Source organism: Benincasa hispida, chromosome 9 (assembly GCF_009727055.1).
Source record: "Benincasa hispida cultivar B227 chromosome 9, ASM972705v1, whole genome shotgun sequence".
In the NCBI taxonomy this organism is placed as follows: domain Eukaryota; kingdom Viridiplantae; phylum Streptophyta; class Magnoliopsida; order Cucurbitales; family Cucurbitaceae; genus Benincasa; species Benincasa hispida.
Genome location: NC_052357.1, coordinates 74332796 through 74349692, shown reverse-complemented (window position 1 = coordinate 74349692; position 16897 = coordinate 74332796). Strand labels below are relative to the sequence as shown.

General features: G+C 37.1%; 1 protein-coding gene across 1 annotated transcript; it reads right to left on the bottom strand.

Annotated features, from left to right (window-relative positions):
• Positions 1–256: 256 nt before the first annotated feature.
• Positions 257–13725, bottom strand: LOC120085726 (protein transport protein Sec61 subunit alpha-like). Its single transcript, XM_039041887.1, has 7 exons — positions 13554–13725; positions 3036–3409; positions 2131–2358; positions 1668–2022; positions 1452–1579; positions 1177–1312; positions 257–988 (listed from the first exon to the last, which is right to left on the bottom strand). The coding sequence occupies exons 2-7, from the start codon at positions 3377–3379 to the stop codon at positions 749–751; spliced, it is 1431 nt and encodes a 476-aa protein (XP_038897815.1). The 5' UTR covers positions 3380–3409; positions 13554–13725; the 3' UTR covers positions 257–748.
• Between the last annotated feature and the right edge of the window lie 3172 nt (positions 13726–16897).

Sequence of the window (16897 nt, the reverse complement as noted above, 5' to 3'; positions counted from 1 at the left end):
CTCCTATGATCTTAATTTTTCTCACCTCTTCTGTATTATATATATATATACACAAAGGTTGTAATTTGAAAAACAAAGGATGAGATTTTGCTGTGTATTTCTGATTTCACCACAACGAAATTTAATAAAGGAATGCCAGCAATCAACAGTCAACAGAAAGACAAATGAAATCATTCACAAAGCAAGCTGGAAGGACAAGTAATTATTCAAGAAAGGAAAACCCAAATCAATGCAGCTAAAAAAGAGTAATACGATATGCAACTGAAATGGTTCTAAATACAAATGGTTCCACATAATGAAGAAAAGGCGAAAGAAATAATCCAAAGTGTTACAAATTGAAAAATTGGAACTTCAAAAACCTATAAACACGTAGCTTGCTTTCCTAATCTGACCAACAATTGGACATTTCAGCTACCAAACGCCTTCAGAGTTTAGATAATAACCACCTAGAGCTAACATATAAACCCGACTCATTTTTTCTGTTAACTCTACGGTATTGTTGTTGCGGGAAAAAGAAAAATGAACACCGAAGTAGAAGCGCAAAAGAGAAGGCACGGAGATTGTGTCTCATCTCAAGATGAAATTATCTGTGCTCTTACAATGAAAGAAAGCTAGAGCTATACCTGGTTCTTCGACTTTATATCTTAAGATTTGTTAACAATAAGACTCTGAAAATCCCTAGGCACCAAAATTGATAGGGAGCTCTTTGGCACCACCAAAGTATAAATTAAACTGAATGAAAAAAAGTTTAAAAACCAAACAGACCCAGTTCACTGACTTTCTCCTTCTCGAAGGTCTCGAAATACTGATAGATAATTGTCACTGCAAGTAAAATTCCAGTTCCAGAACCGATTGCTCCCATGAAATCAGCCAACACGGTCAATGCACCAATGCACATTCCTCCAAATGCTGCAGCTGTGGGTATGTAACGGTTCAACTCTTTCTGTAAGTTAGATTCACGGTGTCCAGGCATGACCATTTGTTGTTCCTGCAAATCAAATCAAAGCATCGGCAAATCAGGAATCACTCAATCGAAAGTTCTACACTTTTAATTCTTAAACTACAGTGAGCAGACTTTTCATTTTAACAATTTATTTTGTGGAATAGATATGACAAAATCTAGAAGGATCTAATTTAATATTTCACTGAAAGAAAGCACACAGGATCAAATCATACCTTCAGCTGCTTGGCCACATCTCTGGCAGAGGAACCAGAAACTTCAATCCAAGTTTTTGAGAAGAGTGCACATGCTGATAGCATAAAGACAAGATAGAACAAAGCATGGAAGGGATTGGCTGCCATATCAGCTAAGCTGAAAGAAGAAACACCACATATTACACAAAAAAACCACATAGGTGATAGGCAATATAGAGTACATTTTTTTCTCTCTATATAGTTTTCTTTGGGGTGGTGGGAGAGGGGGGGTCATTAGCAGGAACTAAGGATATTACCTTGATGGTGGGGTGATGTAATAAGCAAGGCCACCAACAGGGATGGATTGGCCGTTTGAATACTCAGATTCTTTCCATATACCCAGAAGATTCACCAGAAAGTTCCCACTGTACTTCCTGTACAGTAACTGCAGATACAATTCCATGCAATCAGTTAGGTGGAAGCACCGGCAAAGTGAATATTAGGTGTGCATGAATGTAGAAAAATAAACTTACCTGAGAGATGAAGTAAAGGTTGGAAACAAGAGCAGAGTGAAGGATAATTGGCATATTGGAGGTGTAGAAAAGCTTAATTGGGTAAGAACCCTGTTGCCCACGAGAGTTCTTTGACCTCACAGGCAGAACCACCCGGAACCCTTGGAAGTAGACAACAATTAAGAAGATTAAAACTGTAGCAAGCAGATTTGTCACATTAGGAAGATTCTGCCTATAGAATGCTTCCCGCAATGCACGAACTTTGTCTGTTCGGGTAATCAGCAGATGGAATAATGCAATCACAGCTCCTTCAAATTCAGCTCCTCTTCCACTGTTAATGGTGGTCGGACTAAATGCCTTCCAAATAATGTTCTCACTGCAAAATCCAGACAATTTTGAAAAGTTCATTAACGACAGTGTGACCAGAGATATGTCAACACATAAATTTGATGAGAAATGATGACAGAAAGGTAGGAGAACTTACCACATGTTGGTTGCTATGAAGAGGGAAATTCCAGATCCTAAACCATATCCCTTCTGGAGAAGCTCATCCAAGCATATGACAACAATACCAGCAAAGCACAGCTGAACAATTATAAGAATAGCATTTCCCACGCCAAGTTGGCTAACGCTACCATACATTCCCGAAAGAACATATGCAACTGCCTCACCAACGGCTATCAGGATGCCCAACAATTTCTGTGCACCATTTCTGAGTGGAAAATAATAGGAAAAAGATATATGCATTTTAAATTAGAATCCAGGAAAATGTGGAACAGAAAAGAAATCATATTAGCAATATGGTATCACGAATCTCAAAAAGGAAATATTATTGTAAAGGATCAATGCATTTTGCATTCAGGTAGAATAATAATAACACTAGGAAAAATGCAATGCTACAAACTTTAGGAAAACAATAGAAACCAAAGAAATTAACCATTGGTTAGTAAATTATAATAGATATCATCATACTAATCAACAAGAAAGGCCAGCCACAGTAATTCAGGTCGTCATTGTTCACCAATACGCATGACTTACTGAAAATAAACTATAGCATGCATAAGGCATCCAACTTCAACTACAAACTACGGCTTTGTTACAGATATTTATTCAAACCAAGTATTTAATGTGGGCTATGATTCAAGTAGATTAAAAAAATGCTAGCAAACAAATTTCTTTGACAATATAGAAAAACTACTGCAGGGAACGATTGGAAATGGAACATCTACGGGAAAAGATCTTCAATGAATGTAACAGGAGGATGCATGGTCAAAACACATCATTGTAAAATTGCCAACCCATATCAAATAATATTTCCATCTACTATCTCCAACAATCAGCAAGCGCAGTAAATAGACAAACAGATTGTGAATTTATATAAGAGCTTACAAGAGAGCCCGGTCCTCCCGCACATTGTTGTCGACTTCAATAATCTTGGACCCGACCAGAAGTTGCATCACCATCCCAGATGTGACGATCGGGGTGATCCCAAGCTCCATGACAGTACCACGATTGGAAGCGAGGATCACACGCATCCAATAAAATGGATCTGCACCTGTGGTGGAGTGAATCCCATACAGAGGAAGCTGGCTGCATACCAAGAAGATGAAGAGGGCGATGACAGTATAAATAACCTTCTCTCTGAATGGAATTTTCCGATCGGCACTCTGCACCTCAGGGAGAAACGAAAGGAACGGCCTGACCAGATGAAGGACTCTAAACCCACCACCCATCTTCCTTCAGCCAACTTATTATCAACAATGCTGAATCAAAATAGAGAGAAAAAAAAGGTCAATAATTGAACATTAAACATACCCATTTGACAGATCTAGAAGGCAGAGAGACAAATCCAGATTTCAATCGATCCTTAGAACAAAATTGAGAAATTGTCCAAAATAACCCCTTTACTTTTCACATTTCAAAACTAGCATGCTAGTTTTTCTTGGGCCTTCTCGGGCAAGATTGTGCCCGAGATTGTATTTGAAACGTTATGAATTCAAATTACCCAGTCATTTGAAAGGACGAAAATACCCCTACTTTAAAAAACCCTTTCATATACACGAAGACCATTCCGAACGATCCAGCTCCTCACCTCGCTCGAGCTATCCCTGTTTTCGCTTTGAAATTTTCCTTCCCCACGGTTATTTGCATCCTTAAGCTTACTTATTTTAGAGGTATTTCACTATTTCCTTCTTTAAGTATATTGTTTCGTCTTAAATTAGAGGTTGGCTAGGGTTTTAGAATGTACCTAAAATATATGCGAAATTTGGGTTAGATATTATCTTTCTTGCAATATTTGTTCCTTTTTTTGTGTATGTTGTCTATTATTGATGATTTTCGGGATACAATACATGCTATTTCAATTGAATCTGTTTGAATCTGGGCCTCTGATCGTTTGGATGTGTACCGAGATTGGGTGTAAAACCATCGAGTTTTGGGCATTTTGAATACGATCTCGAGTAATTGTGGCCCGAGCTCATCCCCAAGATCTTATACGTAATGGGACCAAAACCCTAATTTCGTGGCCCGCCAGTGTAAATGGCCCAAGCTCTTCATTATTAGGACATGATCTCAGGCGAGTTTTCCACCGAGTTCTTCATCGAGATTTAAGGCATATTCCAAATTTATGTGTATATTTTGTTGTTGTTTTTCCTATTTGATTGTTGAGTTGAATATTTGGCTTGTGTTATGTGTGACAAATAGCATTGGTGACTAAGATCCGTACTAACCATTTTCCAACAGATCTAACTTCTTGTTCTCGTCTACCAAAAACAGTATGGCCACTACTACAAAAACAATGTTTCTCAATGTTTTTTCAGCGTCAAATGTCACTCTTCTTGACATTTTAAAAACATCAAGGAATCCAATGTCAAGAATGTAGATGTTCTCGACTAGGAAATAACGTAAAAAATAATGACATTTGACATGTTTGAAATCTAAAGAATATTGACGTTCTTGATAAATAAAAAAGTTAAGAACAGTTTCACTTGATATGTGAAAAATGTCAAAAATATAGGTGTTCTTGACAAGAATAAAGTGTCAAGTGTAAAACTTTTTGATAGTTTCCAATTGTCAAATATATCTATATCTTGACATGTTTAACTCGTCAAATATGTATGTGATTTCTTTTTAAAATTTAATATACATGTTTACCTATAAATTGTTCTAGTATTTTGATCCAACAATCACAATATTATGACAAATATCCATCAAACCAAATAAACAACCAAACACGTTTTCAATCTTAAGAACCAAAATTTCCTCCAATACCTTTGACAAAAGATAACATTCTTCAACATTGTCATTATAAAACTTTACAACTCCATGAAGGATTTTTTAAGTTAACTAGAAGAATATGGACAGACCCATATGAACATTTCCAAAAAAAATATGAGGAACATAATTTTAACAGTCAGCCCGATATGAACAATTTCAAAAATTACATTTCCAAGACTTCTATCAAAACTACAATCCCACCCCATATTAACAATACCTTTATCCATAATTGTAAATCTAGTAAGAAAAGATGATAAGCAATGATCTAACTTAAACAAAGGGGTGAAAACAAACAAGTTTTTAATACATACAACTAGCCATTTCTAGCTCTACAATATCACAAACTTGAAGAAAGTAAGACAATTATAACTCTTCAACTACATTTGTGCATTAAGTTAACTTAAGCACGAAAGTTTTCATTCAGAAAACCAAATTAACACGGAACCAAGGAAAGTAATACTCAAGCAACAAAAGCCATTGAATTGATATCAATACCTACATGTTCTAGTTTTTAAGATGGATCATAGTAATTTCCCCTTCCGATATTTCTCCGGCAACCTTCCCTTCTTCCAACCAACATTCCTTCCATTAGAGTATACTATTCAAGTTACTCTCAATGGAAATCGAAAGCTGTAAGATAAATGGTTATCCCTACTGTATTTGGACTGAGCAGAATCGTTTTTTCATTGAGGATATGGAAGCTTGTAGGGTTCTGTCCCTCTCAAAGACACAACTGCTATGGATGGTAGAGGAGGCTTCTAAGCTAGCAGCAAACTTGAATAACAAATATTTCCTCAGTAAAGACAAAGGCTGCGATGGAGTCACAAGTTTATCCAAGTTCAAGGATACATCAGGCTGGGTTTTGAGGTTTGTTATATGGCCGTCAACTGGAGGTCGAAGCTTTTTTCACGTACCAGAAGGTCCAAAGCATCAGGGTTGGTTCTCTTTCATAAGTATGATTAAAAGTTTCTTTAAAAAAATTGAGGACTCAGGTCTGCTTTCAAAGAAAATTAAAGATACAGTGTCAAGCCCTCAAGTCAAATTTGGATCAAGTTTTGCGGATGTGGTAAAAGGAAAAGAAGAGTTCAAGGGGATTATCTCATATTCTTCTTCTAAAATGGGCAGCAAACAGAGGAAGACCCCAAATACAAACCCTACTAAACAGAACAAGAAGGTCATTTGGGTTCAAAAGAATTCTGAAGTGCTTAAGGAAGATTTCAACAACTTATGGATTATTTCAAGATTATTTGTATTCAACGACCGGAAGGAAATATCAAAAGTATTGAATCAGGCCTTTCAATCGGAGGTCATTATTAACCCTTTATTTGCAGATAAAGCTCTTATCAAGTTAAGCCAAGGTTCTTTCGAAAAGCTAATTGATGAACCAGGCAAATGGCAATCAATCGGCCCCTTCCATTTACTCTTTGAAAAATGGAACAAATTCAAGCATGGCAGACCTATGGTTATGGAAGGTTTTGGGGGTTGGATTTCAATAAAAAACCTACCTTTGGATTATTGGAACAGAAACACCTTTGAAGCCATTGGAGCCTACTTCGGAGGAATGGAAAAAATTGCTTTAGATACCCTTAACCTCACCAATTGTGTTGAAGCAAGAATTAAGGTCGCAAGGAATTTATGTGGATACATGCCAGTTACGATCGAAGTTAAAGATGAATCAAGAGGGAGTATATTCTTGAATTTTGGAGATATACAATGTTTAGATCCTCCCTCATTAGTTAAGGATGATTTATTTATACACAATTTCTCAAATCCGATTGATCTAGTCCGATTGAAGCAAGTGATGAAGGATGAAGGAGTCATGGTTAATGAGCTGGAAAATGAATGGTCATTCCTTGAAGCTGAAGAGTCCAAACCAGAGTTCTCAAGAAACCCCTCTGTTTTTTTGAATCTGCAATAGATGCCTAGGAAGATGAGAGGTCAGCCTTCATTATCTGACTCACATCTATCCAAAGAAGTCGAAAAGTCCCCTTTTAAATTTTTACAGAATACAGACCAACCACCCTGCGTGGATTTAATTCCCGGTTCGGCAGTGGAGAAGACACCTCTTGAAAAACCGCGGAATACGAAACACCACCCTCAAGTAGAAGTCACAACTTGTTCAGAAGAAGTCGAAGAGTCACCTGCCTTAAAGACAAAAGAAAAAGCGGTCGGTTCAAGTGCCTTTTTAGGCCCCTCTCTCCTACTTTGGGCAACGAAAAGTCCAATGTAATTTTGAACACTCCAACGCATGTTTTTAATAAGGCAGCAATTAATTTGAAGACTTTAGTCCGCCAACCTCTTGGAATTCAGCCTCCCCCTGATCAGTTTACCTCCCCGGAAGTTGAAAAGACTCTGAAGAACTTGGTAGTTGATTCAGACGCATACTCTAGTCGAAGCTCACACCTCCTCAAACCATTTCCCAAATACTTTGCAAGAAGAAGAAGATCCTCTGTTAAATCATGGTCTTTAATTGCAAATTCAGACCTTTTGGAAGATTGTTGCGCCAGGGTACAAATTCCATTTGCCAAGACAGAAAGGTCAATAATTTCTCTTCCTAATCCTTCTTCACTCACTCCTCAGTTGGTCAAAAACTTAGAACCTTCTTTCCCTTCCGTGCAAGGATCTCATTTCTCTGAGTCAAGAAGACTTTCACAAGGCTTTGATGATGTCTCAATAGTTAGTGTCAGCAGTGAAGAGTTGGATTTTGAGGAGCATGATCTCAAAATCAAGGGTAATGAAGACCAAGACGAAGTTGTTATGAACTTCAACCTTCTCTTCCAAAATGAAGAGTTACACGAGTCAGAGAATATAGAGTTACAAAAAGATTAGTTATAAAGAAACTCCTGAAAAAAATAAATCCGGATATTGTTCTGCTTCAAGAATCAAAAAAGGACAGTTTCGACCGTCCATTCATAAAAAGCCTATGGAGTTCAAAGGATGTGGGTTGGACTCTTGTGGAAGCGCAAGGCAGATCAGGATGCATCCTATCTTTGTGGGATGAAAGCAAGATTTCAGTATTGGAGGTTATCAAGGCAGAATTCTCTTTAACAATAAAATGCAATAATGCAATACCATTTGTAAGAAAGTGTGCTGGATAACAAATGTTTACGGTCCAAACAACCACAGGGAAAGAGGAAAATTGTGGACTGAATTAACCTCATTAGTAGAAAGCTGTGAAGATGCTTGCTGTATTGGTGGGGATTTTAACTGTATCCGAAGAAGACAAGAAAGATTTCCATTGGGAAGAGCAACTGAGAAATCAGACACTTTAACAACTTCATCAGAATTTCAAATTCCTATGTCAAATGGAAGATTCTCTTGGTCACGAGAAGAAGAAATAGTTTCAAGATCGCTCATTGACAGATTCTTCATCACAAACAAATGGGATGATCTTTTTGAAAACTCGAGAGTTTCAAGGCAAGCTAGACCAATTTCTAACCACTTTCCTCCTTTGTTTGAAGCTGGACCTTCTCCTTTTAGATTCCGTAATAGTTGGTTACTTAACAAGGATTGCTGAAGAATTATTGAAAGATCCTTAAATTTGAAAGGCAACAAGGGTGGGCTGGTTTTGTGTTCTCAATCAGATTAAGAAGGCTGAAGCAAGCCCTTAAAAGATGACATTTGGAAGAAACAAAACAACAGAAAGCTAATGAAGATGCACTCTTGGAAGAAATACGAAGAAGAGATTTGATAATGGAGTGTCAAGAAGAATCTTCTTTTGAGGAAGATATAAGAATCTCCCCAAAAGTTGACCTAATTTCCCTTTACCAAATAGAGGAAAGAGACCTCATTCAAAAGAGTAAATTGAATTGGTTACAATTGGGGGATGAGAATACAGCTTTTTTCCACCGTTTCCTTGCAGCCAAAAAATGGAAAAGCTTAATAACGGAGTTAATCAATGATCAAGGGGAAGCAACAAAGTCTTTCAGAGAAGTAGAAGGAATTTTGGACTTCTATAGCAATCTTTATTCAAAAATTCAGGGCTCACATTCACTATCTCAGAATTTGAGTTGGCCAAGGGTCTCTACAGATCAAAATAGGTGGCTGATTTTTAGTTTTAATCTAGCAGAAATTAAGGAAGCAGTAAAGTTGTTGGGAAGAAATAAAGCTCTAGGACCGGATGGCTTCACCATTGAATTTATCCTAAAATTTTGGAATTTATTAAAAGACAACCTAAAGGGTATCTTTGATGAGTTTTACCACAATGGAAAGCTCAATTCTTGTATCAAAGAAAACTTCATCTGCCGAATCCAAAAGAAATCAGAGGCAGTCTCAGTGAAAGACTTTAGACCTAACAGTTTATCTACTATAATCTATAAGATTATAGCCAAAGTTATTGCAGAAAGACTCAAGAAAGTAATGCCTAGCCTTATAAGTCCAACTCAAAGTGCATTCATTGAAGGTAGACAAATCCTTGATCTGGTCTTAATAGCTAATGAGGCAGTAGAAGATTACAGAAGGGTCTTAATAGCTAATGAGACAGTAGAAGATTACAGAAGCAAGAAGAGAAAGGGTTGGATTTTAAAGCTGGATCTTGAAAAGGCTTTTTTGATAGAGTGGATTGGAATTTTCTTGAAAAAACCCTTCATGAGAGGAATTTCCACCCCAAGTGGATCTCTTGGATTTTGGATTGTATCTCTAATCCAATGTTCTCCATTTTCATAAATGGAAGACGAAGAGGAAGAATTAAAGCTACAAGGGGAATTAGACAAGGTGACCCCCTCTCTCCCTTTTTTTTCCTTTTGGTTAGTGATTTGCTTAGTGTATTGGTTGACAAAATCTGAGAAAAAGATCTGTTTGAAGGCTTTGTGGTTGGGAAAAATAAGGTTCAGCTCTCCATTCTTCAATTTGCTGATGATACTCTATTTTTTTGTAAGTATGACGATGACATGCTAGACAATCTTAGAAAATCCATCACTTTGTTTGAATGGTGCTCGAGTCAGAAAGTTAATTGGGAAAAATCTGTCATTTGTGGGATAAATATTGAAGATTCAAAGTTGAGGGCAGTAGCTTCAAGGCTGAATTGTCAATTAGCACACCTTCCATTCTTATATTTGGGCCTCCCTCTTGGGGGGGATCCAAAGAAATTGGATTTTTGGCAGCCGGTCATAGATAAAGTACACAAAAAACTTGACAAGTGGAGAAGATACAACTTATCAAGGGGTGGAAGAGCTACTTTGTGTAAATCAGTCCTTTACAACCTTCCAACCTACTACATGTCCTCTTTTTCAATGCCTGAAAAAGTGATATCAGCCATAGAAAGGACCATCAGAAACTTCTTTTGGGAAGGCCATAAAGGTGGAAAGATAAACCATTTATCAAAGTGGGAGCTAGCTTCTAAAAAACAGGTAGATGGAGGTCTCGGGCTAGGAGGCTTGAAAGCTAAAAACTTGGCTCTATTAGCCAAATGGGGCTTGCGGTATATGAAAGAACAACCCTCCCCGTGGAATCAAGTTATTACAAGTATTCATGGCAGCAGCCAATTTGGTTGGCACACATCCGGCAAGGTTCATTGCAGTCTTTTCAAGATCTTGGTTGAATGTTGAGAATTTGGCAGCTTTTAAATTGGGAAATGGAACCAAGATTGCATTTTGGCAAGACCCTTGGCTGGATTCTTCTCTTCTAAAAGATAGATTCCCTTTCTATTTGGCTTAACCACCCATCCCAATGGTTCAGTATCAAACTATTGAGATTCTCACACCTCTACATAGACACTTAACTTCAGAAGAGCCCTAAAGGAAGATGAGATTCTAGAGTTCCAAACCTTATTAGCCTTGTTGGTTAAGCAAGTTTTAAACAATAGGCAAGATACTCGCTTTGGTCCCTTGAAAATAATGGCTCCTTAGTTAAATCACTGGTAAACCACCTTTCTTTGACCCCTCCAATGTCAGCCCACCTTTCTTTGGCCCCTCCAATGTCAGCCAGTCTTCAAAAGGGTCTTTGGAAGACCAACAGCCCTAGGCGAGTTAATATAACAATATGGATAATGCTTTTTGGAGCCCTTAATTATTCCTCAAAGCTGCAATGAAAGCTACCCTACTACTATATTTCCCCCAATTGGTGTATCCTTTGCAAATCAACTGAAGAAGATCTCCAACACCTATTCTTCGACGGTATTTTTGCCTTTAATTGCTAGAGAGAATTTCTCAACTGCTTCAACACCTCTTGGGTCTTCAATAATTCATTTAGAACAACAACTACTTTTTGGTCCATCTCTCAAGAAACACACTAATTTACTTTGGATTAATGGGATAAAAGCAGTGTTGGTTGAAATTTGGTTTGAAAGAAACCAAAGAGTGTTCAATGGTAAGAAAACTCCTTGGTTTGCTCGTTTTGAGGCGGCAAAGCTCAACGCTTCTCTTTGTTGCTCCCTTTCTAAATGTTTTGAAGCCTACTCCTTACAAGACATAAGCTCAAATTGGCAGGCGTTCTTACAAATGGAAGCTTAGTTGTTAAACTTACTCCGATGGATGTGGCAGCAGATTTAAACTTTCTTTTGTAATCTCAATTGTTATATTTTCCTTGTTGTATTCTTAGTTCTATGCAGCTTCAGTTTGTGAAGCTTTTACTTGTCTTTTTCTCATTAGTATTAACTTTTTGCTAGCCTTTAAGGGCTCATCAGTTTTGATGGATGTGATGAGGGTGCTATGGGAGTGTCAACCTAGTTGAGATGTTCGGGTACGCCTACTGATCCTTTAGTTTCTTTCTTGGTTATTTGTATTCGCCTTTATTTCCAAGTACATATCTTTTGTACTAAATCTTAATGATTAATAAAGGTCGTTTCCTTTTCAAAAAAAAGATGGATCATAGTAATTTTTTAAAGAAAACTAAAATTCATTATCAATAATCAATTAGTTTTTAAATAATTATAGAATCTTAATTAACCATAATTCAAAAACTAAACACACTTCAGTACTTCTAAGCACTTAGAAAGTGAATCTAAACACATCCCTTGTCAATCCAAACACAATGTATGCAATAAGATGTTTAGAAGTGGAGAAAGTGTTTGCAGGCTTAATTTTCAAAAATTAAAAACAAGAAACCAAATAGTTGAGGCCATACCAATTTAATTTAAGCATTTAAAAAAAAAATGGGGATTTAATCTTTCAACTTTTAAAATTATAAATTTAGTTTATGGACTTGATTTTTTTAAAATTCTATCAATCTATCCAGTACAACATTGAAAGTTTTAGTTGTTTTTTAAAATTCATCAAATGAGGTCATACAACATTGAAACTCTACTTGGTCACTCAATGATCTGCAAATTTATAATGGGCACTCAATGGTCTGCAAAAAGGGAAGCCAAATTGCTTCCAAATACATTCAAGAATTGTCCACAAACAAAGCAAAGTAGCAACAAGTTAAACAAAGCAAAGCAGCAACATTTTTTTTTTTTCTTCAAATGGGTTATTTGTTTTGTTTTTGTTTTGTAGTTTAAAATTTGAATTGGGCACTCAATGGTCTGTAAAAAAGCAAGCCGAATTGCTTTCAAATACATTCAAGAATTGTCCACAAATAAAGCAAAGTTTTTTGTTTCTTCAACTGGGTTATTTGTTTTGTTTTTATTTAATAGTTCAAACTTTGAATTCGGCACAGTCAATGGTCCGCAAAAGGGGAAGCCAAATTGCTTTCAAATACATTCAAGAATCCACAAACAAAGCAAAGCAGCAACAATTTTTTTTGTTTCTTCAAATGGGTTATTTGTTTTGTTTTTTATTTCATAGTTCAAAATTTGAATTGGGCACCCAATGATCTGCAGAAAGGGAAGCCAAATTGCTTTCAAATGCATTTAACAAATTGTCCACAAACAATAGAGTGCATCAGCTAAAACCTACATCAGATGGGGTGGCAACTTTTGGCAATTCACGATCAACCGCAAGCTTCGAAGTTGCAGGTCGAGGGGACCGGTCAATCGAGAGCGAGACCTTTGCAAAGGAGAATGAGAATCAAACTCTGATTTAACAATCCCTCTATTCAATTTGCTCACCCTAGGAGTTGCAGGTGACGTCTTGTTGGGAATTTCAGGTGTAGAAGATATGTTAAGAATAATTAAAATGTACTAATCAAAACCATACAGAAATGGAGCAGAAACCAAATAATCCAAACAAAGCCATCCCAAATTCCCTAAGAACATCCACAGAAAGTTGAATTTTAGCAACATTTCATCACCCTTGAGAACAATTTCATCTGAAATGAAGCAGAAACGATAGATCCAACAAAAAAAAGCAGCGCAAACACTAATTCTCTGAAAGAAAAAGCCTAAAATTACTTCCAAGTAGATCTAACCGACATAGGATGAGATCTTGAAGAAACCACCGTCAAATCAACAACCAAAATGTTGACACAAAGAAATCCAGAAACAACAATAGAGCAGCAGGAAAAAGGGCTCCCTTATCACACGCTAAAATAATAGAGCAGCAGCAAAACCAAATAATACAGAAATATTAAGAATAAAAAAAAAAAAAACAGAAAAAATGCCAGGGAAAATGGCTCCCTTCACATGCTAAAATAATAGAGCATCAGTAAAATCAAATAATACAGAAAGATTCAGAATCAAAGAATAGCACCAAAGGACTCCCTTCTTCACAAATCAAATAAATTCAAAGCCTTACAGGTGGTTTCGATCGTTACCGTCTTTGATGTGAAAGCACCGGCGGCAGCGTGAAAGGTCTTCTCGACAGCGTGAAAGGTCTTCTCGGCAGCGTGAAGGCACATCCCAAACACTAAGTTCACGATTTCACAGAGGCGGCGATCTTCACACGATTCAATATTTTGGGTTTCTCACGCTTACGTTTAATTTGGAGAAAAAAAAAAGTAAAAATAAAAGGAAACTGGGTAAACCAGCCTAAATTAAAATTTTCTTGGAAATCAGTGCACGACGAGAGATATTAAGAAAATATAATATAATAATATGTAATAAAATAAATAAATATAATATAATATATAAATAAATAACAAAAAATAGATTTCTCCGCTTTCACTAATCTATTTGGATTGATCATCAATGTGTCTTTCAAGACCCACCAAATGCCACTATTTGTAGTCTATTTGACAAGTAAGAGGTGGAGAGATTAGACATTAATAGTGTGTAATATTGAGACATAGGGGTAATGGATAAGTGACATATGGCTAATGCACACTAATAATAGACATCTACGTTATATCTAATTTAACATATTTATAATACTCCCCTTAGTTGCCCATTATTTATGAAATATGTCTCGTTAAAATCTTACTAGAAAAAAAATCCACTGGAAAAAAATCCTAGTGAAGGAAGAAGAATACATATTTCATATAATCTAATACTTTTCACAAGTATATTTACTCCCCCTCGTGGAAACATTACTTGAGCTCTTTGAGTCGTCGTATTCCAATGTTGTGCATGTTGGGGTTGATACCCTAAATCTTGTAGAGTCCTGTAGTTTTGTAAACACGTGTATGAACAAACATTTGTGATGTAATAATGTGAGATATTTTCTTCACTGTTGTCTATGAAATATGGGATATTTTAGTTGCTGTTTGAGGAGAAATTTCGGACCAACCACGGACTGCCACATCATTTGCTAAATTAATGACGAAATTCCGAAATCGTCAAATTTGTGAGCAATTAAGAGTTGATATGTGTCTCAAATTGAAATTGAGGACAAATTCTGTGTAAAATTAATTTCGACCAATTGACACTATAATTTGGGCATTGGTCCAGTTACATCCAAATATGGGCTTAAGATGGGCCTAAAACGCCAAAATAGGCATAAGACCAATTAATTGGGCCTAAAGACCAAGCTCAAGTCCAATTAATTAGGCCCAAAGGCCAGACCCAAGCCCATGAAACCCATCAGGGAGTTCTATAAATAAAGAATCTCCCCTTATTTACAAATGTCAGCAATTTTATACTTCAGAGAGCTTATAAGGAATTCTCTACAATCAGAAGACTCTTTGACTCCTGAAGCTGACCACACTTGAAGACTGAAGTCCTTCGAAGATACAAGCATTCTGAAGACTGAAGTCCTTTGAAGATGCAAGCATTCTGAAGACTGAAGTCCTTTGAAGATACAAGCAATTCTACATTCAAAGAGCCTAGAGAGAATTCATCAAAATGCAGAAGACTCCCAAGACTCTTAAAGCTGCACTCCTAAAAGACAAAAGACCTTTGAAGACACAAACACTCTTCCAAGACTTCTACTTCAAGAACGTTCGATGTTTTTCTTCTTCAAGTCAAGCACATCCACCCAACTGAAAGAGAATCAGAGGATCAAGTACTAGAGATCGAACCACATCGCATCAAATCAACATCAACATCAACACCAACTCAAGTTCAACTCCACGAAACAAGTTTCTCCGGAAGCCTCGTGCTAACACTAATCCTCCACAAAGATCATCAAGCCTAAAGGCCAATCATCCAAGAAGATCATTAAGCCTAAAGGTCAATCATCCAAGAAGATCAACAAGCCCAAAGGTCGATCGTCCAAGAAGATCATCAAGCCCAAAGGACGATTATCTAAGAAGACCAATAAACCCAAAGGTCGATAATCCAAAAAGATCAACAATCCCAAAGGTCGATCGTCCAAGAAGATCAACAAGCCCAAAGGCCGATCGTCCAATAAGATCATCAAGCCCAAAGGCCGTTAATCTAAAAAGATCAACAAGTCCAAAGGTCGATCGTCCAAGAAGATCAACAAGTCCAAAGGCCGATCATCTAAGAAGATCAATAAGCCCAAAGGTCAATCGTCCAATAAGATCATCAAGCCCAAAGGCCAATCATCCAAGAAGATCAACAAGCCCAAAGGCCGATCATCCAAGAAAATCAACGAGCCCAAAGACTGATCTTTCAAGAAGATCAACTAGCTTAAAGACTATAGTTTATTTTAAGAGCATCAAAATATTATATATTAGAGATTGTACTCACTTTCCATAAAGTTAATACAAATACAAAGTTCAAGTTCCACGAAATAATTTTCTCTTGAAATCTGGTGCGAACAAATTGGCACGCCCAGTGGGACCTCTCTACCTCTCATCTCTCTCTCAACATTCAAGTAAACTGATGACACCAAAGAAAGCTGCATCTAAAGCAACTGCTGCAAGCAACACCTACACAAGACTTGTCACCTGCAACCATTCAAAGGAAAGTATATGGAAGCAAGAACAAGGTTTTGTCTTCGCAGAGAAAATTTGGGAGCAACTGATGGAATCGCGAGATCATCATAAGAGAAAATTTGTTGTTTGACAACTCTGCCTTTGCTTCTGAGCAATCAAAGAAAGAATCATACCTTAACGTAGTGTCTATTGTGATGGCTGATGTAACGACTGAGTCAGCCATGACAGAGATGAAAAGGAAGATAAATCTCTTAATGAAAGTTGTAGAGGAACGAGATCATTAAATCGTTGTTTTAAGAGATTAGATACAGGCTCGAGATACTGCTGAGTCGAGTCAATCTCCAGCCACAAAAGTCAATGACAAAAGAAAATCTATTTTGCAGGAAGACCAGCTGCAACAATCTACCTCTGTCACCGCCCTGTCAGTTCAACAGCTGCAAGATATGATTACAAACTCCATAAGGGCTCAGTATGGAGGACCATCACAATCTTCCTTTATGTACTCCAAGACGTACACCAAGAGAATCAACAACTTGAGAATGCCAGCTTGGTATCACCTCCAAAGTTCCAGCAGTTCGACAAAAAGGGCAATCTGAAACAACATGTTGCTCATTTCATTGAAACTTGCCAAAATGCAGGAACTAAAGGAGACTTGCTAGTCAAGCAATTTGTCATAACCTTAAAAGGAAATGTTTTTGACTGGTACACTGATTTGGAGCCATAAATGATTGATAGTTGGGAATAATTGGAAAAAAGGTTCCTCAACCGCTTCTATAGAACAAGGCGCACCATTAGCATGATGAAGCTGATGAATACAAAACAACAGAAGGGAGAGTCGGTCATTAATTACATCAATCGATGGAGAGCTCTGAGTTTGGATT

What these genes read in the sequence shown, in the direction of transcription:
- LOC120085726 (XM_039041887.1), bottom strand. Translation starts at nt 3,379, where the DNA reads ATGGGTGGTGGGTTTAGAGTCCTTCATCTGGTCAGGCCGTTCCTTTCG. An exon ending in TTCATAGCAACCAACATGTG is followed by an intron (nt 2,023 to 2,130) that starts GTAAGTTCTCCT and finishes TGGATTTTGCAG; the next exon opens with TGAGAACATTATTTGGAAGG. An exon ending in ACCTTTACTTCATCTCTCAG is followed by an intron (nt 1,580 to 1,667) that starts GTAAGTTTATTT and finishes TTGTATCTGCAG; the next exon opens with TTACTGTACAGGAAGTACAG.